This window comes from Octodon degus, unplaced genomic scaffold, assembly GCF_000260255.1.
Source record: "Octodon degus isolate 3935 unplaced genomic scaffold, OctDeg1.0 scaffold00017, whole genome shotgun sequence".
NCBI classification, from domain to species: domain Eukaryota; kingdom Metazoa; phylum Chordata; class Mammalia; order Rodentia; family Octodontidae; genus Octodon; species Octodon degus.
Genome location: NW_004524593.1, coordinates 24,567,240 through 24,574,236, shown reverse-complemented (window position 1 = coordinate 24,574,236; position 6,997 = coordinate 24,567,240). Strand labels below are relative to the sequence as shown.

Here is a 6,997-nt window from a genome sequence, read left to right as displayed (position 1 = left end):
AAATTACAAAAAAAAAATCTGAACAGATGTGCTGAGTAAACTTAACGAGCTTAAGAACATTCAGAACAGAACATGCTCTGTAAATGCTGAAATAATTTATTCATTCTTTATATCACATATCAGATTTGTGTTAGTTTTTTAAAAAAAATTGTTTAATGAAGTCAATATGATTGAGTTGAGATTTTGACATTTTAAAAAAAATTTATATATTTGAGTTAAAACTTAGATTTCAGTTAGTGAATTTAATACAATGAGATTACTAATGAAACAAAATGCATATTCTAGATGTGAGCAAAATAGATATTAGCACCAAACAAGTCTATAACCCAGTAACATTCAGTGTATCATTTACACAGTCTGAGTTTTTCACTTAATTCGCAAACATTTTTTTAAAAAAAATAGTTAATGGAGCCAGGGAGATAGTTCAGTAGGGAACTGAGTTCAGTACCAAGTTCTGTCCCAAAAAAAAAAAAAAAATAGTTAAATCATAATGATTTTATAGATTGGCCATGCTACATGTTTGCGTTATAATAATTTTAGATGAACTTTGGATGTACTTTTTTTTTTTTAAAGTACATTCTTCCAAAATTTTATACTTCCTCAAATTAATGTTGTCTTCCATTGTATGTCCCTGACCTTCTCTCGGAAGGTGGTATCTTTTTCTATAAAATACTAAATATTAAGTTATGGGCCAATATGACAGTCTTTCTTTTGGTACATCATTATGTTAATTTGCCCAGGAAGGTATTTTAGTATACTAGACAATTTTAGTTTACTAGACAATTTTTACATATTTTTATTTACACAAACACTTATGTGTCTAATTTTGATTCACAGAATTTTGGTTTGTTAATGATTACATGGAATTAAATTTTTTGTATTTGGTTCTCAGAATCTTAGGAAATCTAATGAAATATGTCACTTTAATTGGTGTGTTATGTGTTATTTGAGGGCAAATTAAATAATTAATCTTAAAGTACTATAAAGAGTGAGGAAAAAGTAGGTAAGTTTAGATAAAACTATTTATGTTTACTCCTGGAATACACCAGAAGTGTATTATGTCCTGATGAATGTTTGCTTCTTATAACGAAGCCTACTCCTCTAGTATAAATCATTTATGCTTTTACCCCATAGATTACAATAATTTGTTTTAAACACAGAAGCTTTTATTTACTTTTTAATACTAGTTGTCTACAAAGCTTTTAAGAATTTCTGCCTACTGTACTTAGTGGCATACTAGAGTTCAGAAAAATATATAGTATGTCATTTCTCATTTATTCCTCTCCAAGAATAGAAGATAACTATTTCTTTACTCATTTATTGGATTAGATTTCAGGATTTTTCTAGTTTAATTTTACGCATTATATATTAGGCTCAGCATTTTTAATCTTATTAAATTTTTATATCCAGTGACATTCAGATGTATTATTTAGAAGCATTGTGAGATGTTAAAAATGGGTCTGCATTATGCATGGCGTGTGGGAATGGATGGTCATTAGTTCTCACAACAGAACCATGTTGGTGTGAATGCAGGTGTTTTTTTTTATTATTTCTTTCCCTTTACGCCAAATGTAAAGTTTAGATTGTCTTTGTTAACATTAAAAAATTCAGATAAGCAGGTTAATTTATTGTATGGAAGTTTGGCAAATGTTTGTTTTCACCAGTACTGGAAATTCACATGTCATTAAGCAAAAAATGGCAGCTAATTTGGGCAAATTTGATAAATGCATTAGCATACTTCAGTCTAGTAATGAGGTTCTCATACTCTCTCTCTCTCCTGTTTTTCATTTCCAGTGTTCTATTTAGGTGAGTTTTTGAATTCTGATTTTTCATTTAAGTTCTCCTCCACTTCATGAGCAGTTGCCCCAAAGAGAATGTCTCATTGTCTTAGAAAATGTCAAGCCGAGGTGCCTATTCAGATGCTCATTGAATACTTGTTTTACTCAAGCTCTTCATATATAAATGTTTATTTTTTTCCCTTATTGTTGATGTTTTCCATTTGTTTCAAGTAAGCCTTCTTGGAGATGATGGCAGCATTATGTTGCAGTCTTTCATTTGCTCTGTGTTATATACAGCTTGTATTTTATTTTGCTAGACAAAGAGAAGATGCATTTGTAAATATGTGATGATTTTATGTTACTGTCATGATTTTTAGCTCCTCTATCAAGTTATATGTGAAGATAATACTCAATTATGATGTTTTCCCTTTCTAGGCCCAACATTGCCTAGACAAAATTCACAACTACCTGCCCAAGTTCAAAATGGCCCATCCCAAGAAGACTTGGAAATTCAGAGAAGGTAAGTTTTCAAGTTAGTCTTTATATTCTTTCTTTGTATTGCAGAAAATCAAACTCTGACCACAACTGATATTGAGAATAGATTGTCAGCTCTTTGAAAGCCACAGCTTTTATATTAGTAAGCTTTTTTAAAACTGTATTTGGCACAGGGTCTCACTACGCAGTTCAGGCTCACAGTGATCATCTTGCTTTCAGCCTCCCTAGCACTGGGATTACAGGCATGCGCCACCACGCCTGGTCTTGATGGCTGGCTCGGCACCCTGGGGCTGGGGCCGGTACAGCATGTGGTGCCCTGGATTAAGCCCGGGTCCCTGCGCTTGCCTAAGCAGGTGCTTAGCCACTGAGCTATCTCGCTGGCTCTATATTAATAGGCTTTGGAACCATCATTACTGAGCAGATACACGTTACACTGGACACAGACCTTATAAAATGTTATACCTGCTTTTTTGGTAAAAAAACATTTATAGTACATTAAAATATTTTAAATATACTCAACAGCATACAAAATATCTTTACCCTTAAGTAACTCTTGTTTGTATGATAGTTATAGTCTGTGGGTAATATAGATTTCACAAAACCAGAAAGTTGAAAAGTTGTTGGCTGGTTCTATAATACATTGATCTTAAATACTATAATAGATTTCAGTAGAATAAAAAATTATCCTGCTTATAGCTAATTGTTGGTGAAATAAGGTCATCATTTCAGTGTACTCTGGAAATATACTTAGAAGTATAATGTAGCCTTACTTAGAGATAGATTTTTCTAAGTTAGGGAAGAGTCTGAAATGTAAAGTTACTTTGTGACAAGATTGTTTTATATCGTTCAGTTATATTTAGTAATTAAAATTGAGTTAGTCAAGCCATGTGTCCCATTTACAAACAGTGTTACAGATTTTGCTTTTTATCAGTATCAGGTCATCTCCATTTGCTTGGAGGGTTGAGGTGTTGGTCATTATTGTTTGAGGGACCATTCTTATTTTCCATGAAGAGCATTTGCTCTGCAACATCCAGCATTTCTTATGTATGTATGTATGTATGTATGTATGTATGTATTATGTAGTTGGTACAGGATGTACAGGGTCTCCCTACACAGATCAGACTTGCAGTGATCCTTCCTGTTTTGCAGCCTCCCCAAGTGCTGGAATTACAGGCATGCCACCATGCCCAGTCTTAATCTTTGTCTCTGTGTGTCCTGGGGGCGGGGGCTGACTGGCAGGCCAGGAATTCAACCCTGGCCCCTGCATCTGCCTAAGCAGGTGCTTTAGCCTGCTGAGCTATCTGGCTGGTTCTTTTCTTTTTTCTTTCAATTTTAATTTTAATTTATTTATTTGGTATAGGGTTTGCTATGCAGCTCAGACTCATAGTGATCCTCCTGTCTCAGCCTACCCAGCACTGGGATTACAGGCATGTGCCATCATGGCCTGTTTTTGGGGCCAGCATGGCAGTAGCAGGGACTGAACTTGAGTTCTTGAGCTTGTCAGGCAAGTACTTAGAATGCTGAGCTGTCTTCACAACTTAGCTTGTCTGTCTGTCTCTCTCTTTTTGAGACAAGATTATGCTATGCAATTCAGGCTGGGCTTGAGCTCACTTTGTAGCCCAGGTTGGTCTTGAAGTTGCAATGTCCTCTTGCCTCAGCCTCCTGAGTTGAGTATGGGGATTTTTTTTTTTTTTTTGGTGGAACTGAGGATTGAACTCAGGCCCTTGCTCTTAACAGACAAGTGCTTATTCTACTGAGCCATCTTCCTGGCACCGAGTATGGGGATTATAGTTGTGCACCACCATGTCCTGCAGCACACTGACATTTCTCAATGTGGACTTTGGTTGGTATTTCGCATTTCAAAGATTTTTTTTTCTCTACGTTGATTTAATGTTTGTGTTCTGTTCCTGTGGTTGACTTAGAATTTGAAGCATAACTACTTAGCTCTTGAAGTTCTCCCTAAGATCTCCCAGAAAGAATTTTGGTTTTGCCATAGAGCCTACAAATATGTGTATGCTCAGTCATGTGATTTCAGAACTAGCTTCCAAATTTGGTGAAAATCTACCCAATTCTTTTGGGTGATGCTATACCAGGTATAAATAAAATTTTCTCTGTAGAAGTAAACTTAAAGGGTATAGTAATTTCAGTCCCAAGAGTAGCAAATACCAGAATAAATGATTCCAAAAGTGAGGAATATAGCAAAATAGAGAAGTAGTGCATGACACGTGACTAACCACACTATCATTGAGAATAACGTGTGCAGGTAATAAGAAGAGAGTGCAGACATGACAGAAGAGCCTCTGCCACCATGTGGTCCAGCAGGTAACTCCTACAGTCTTGCCAGAGATCAGGACCACAAGGAGAGAAGCAGGAGCCATCCAGAGGTGTGCTGGTTTGGTAAGGTCAGAGGGTGGGCCACTACACAGCAACTGACTCTAGTTAGAAATGAGTGTGAAGGCAATTCTTGTAGTCATTTTAGAAACCTCATGCTTGGTACTAATTGTTTCTCCTATTGAGGTGCTTGCCTAAAAGTGCTCCTTTATATTCAAGTTTTCTGTTTATATGGACATAGGTAGTTCTACAGAGTTTGAAAATAATTTGCTTAAAATCAAGCTTGTTAGTTTCACTGTTTATTTGTTTAGTTGACTTTATTCAATCATTTTGAAGAGTAAAATTTAAATTTCTAAATGATTGGTTTGATTTTTAAAATTATTTTCTGTCTATAGTCATGCCCTAGAGTCTTCCTTTAGATAAGTCTTCCATAAGATGCCAGTCAGTTTCTTTCCTCTCCTTTTCTATCCCTTTTTTTGGCTCTCTCTCCCTATCCCTTTTTAGCCTGGCAAGACCTTCCTTGTCTTCACTGGTCTGCTCACCATGGTGCTTCTTCCACCGACTGACTCCTGGTTTATACTTATCAACTCCCATTTGTCCTTCCCATGTCTTCTCTGATATTAGTCATGTCTCAGTGCTTATTATTCTTCTTTTCTGTTCCTTCCTAGGCTGATTCTTTTTGTTTTTTGTTTTTCTGGCAGAACCAGGGATTGAACTCAGGCCCTTGCACTTGCCAGGGAAGTGCTTATTCCACTGAGCCATCTCCCTGGCCCCTTCTAGGCTGATTCTTTTTCACACATAAGTATCTGGTATTTGATTTTTTTCTTTCTACACATAGTATAACCTTTGCAAAATTGAGGTTTGAATTGGTATATTAGTCCGTATTTTATTACTGTGACAGGATTTCTGAAGGTTGCTTTCCTAGGAAAAGAGAGTCAATTAGTTCCCAGCTTTGGAGGTTTGGGGTCTGGTGCTGGCATCAGCTCAGCTCTAGGTAGGTGCTTTTGTCTGAGATCTGTTATGCATTCCAGGGGACACATCTAGTGGGCCAACAACTTCCCATTAGGCCTAGCTCTCCAAAGTCCACACTGCCACCTGCAAGCCTGTGCCTCCAAATTATGACCACGTAGGGGAACAGAGACTCTGTCCAGCTATAGCAGTTGAATATTGTAGTTCTCTGTTAACATTAATGTCTCTCCTAATGCCTTCCAAACCTATAGCCCAGCTTTGAGCCTTCACTTGCTATCCAGGCTCACAGATCCAAATATCCTCAGTGGTCTATGTTGTGGCTCTGCTGTGCAGTAATTTTCTGTGTGTATAGGTCCATGGAGGCAGATGGGTAAGCTGTGAGGTAAGTCTGGCAACCAAGTGTCTTGTAGACCATGAGAAGTTTATGACTTAGCTTGAATATTGCCCTTTCTCCCTGCTCTTCTTTATTTTCTCAGGTGGGGTCTTCTAGGCTTCTCTTCCCATGTGCACTTAAAACTGTACTGCATGACTCCAGTGTATGCCTCCATGGCACAGTCCAATTACATCTAGGCACTGTTAATGCTTAGGACATGTGGGACGGGGTGGTGTGGCAGATGATAAATGCTGTAGGGGGAATGAGATTCTGTGTTACAGAAGGGCAAGGGAAAGTGCTGGGTATAGATCTTACTGAGGTGAAAGAACAGGAGCCAGGTACCTGTAGAAGCAGAGAGTGGTCAGTGCAGTGACAGAAGGTACCATGTGAGCAAGAAGTCTGTGAATGCTGGAGCCAAGCAAGACTACAAAGGGTGAGTGCAGGAGATGATGTCCAAGGTAGGGCCAGATCACACAGGGATCTGATGCTACTAAGAGACCAGTCTGAACAGAGGGCTGATGTGACTTACACATTAATGGAATCAAGCCCTAAATGACAAAGGTAGGTGCCACACTGTGAAAGCAGCTGGATAGGAAGGTAACTAAGAGGCTAGTAACAGGTGGAAAAATCTGCCCCACCCCATGTCCTGGTGGATCCCTGCGGTCCAAGTGTGACAGGAATGGGGAGGTTTCAGGCTGAGCTGGGAGGATGTCGGAGACAAATACTGGAGATGTCGGGTTGAGGTGTTTGTCTTGCATCCAAGCAGAGCTGTGGAGTAGATGTACCACGGTGCCTAGAAGAGGCGAAGAAGAAAGACTAGGCATATGCCTCCTTTTGGCCCTTTTTGTCCTCCAGAAGTGTGGTAATAAAGTCACTGTGCTAATGATAGCCCTCCCTCAGCTCTGCTCTGTCACAGGTACATTTGTACACTTTTTTTTTTAAATTTTATGTATTTCTTTTTTTCTTTTCAAAGTTTTATTGATAAACATATAGCAATGACACAGTTTCAAATCAAATCGAAAGTACAGTTTCAACAAATAATACACTGCAT

General features: G+C 38.0%; 1 protein-coding gene across 1 annotated transcript in view; it reads left to right on the top strand.

The window, feature by feature from the left end:
* Enah (ENAH, actin regulator) overlaps positions 1 to 6,997 on the top strand; it is a 78,749-nt gene that overhangs the window by 36,942 nt on the left and 34,810 nt on the right. Inside the window, exon 4 of the mRNA XM_023710197.1 lies at positions 2,214 to 2,298. Within this exon, the coding sequence (XP_023565965.1) occupies positions 2,214 to 2,298 (85 nt within the window). The remainder of the gene's footprint in view (positions 1 to 2,213; positions 2,299 to 6,997) is intronic.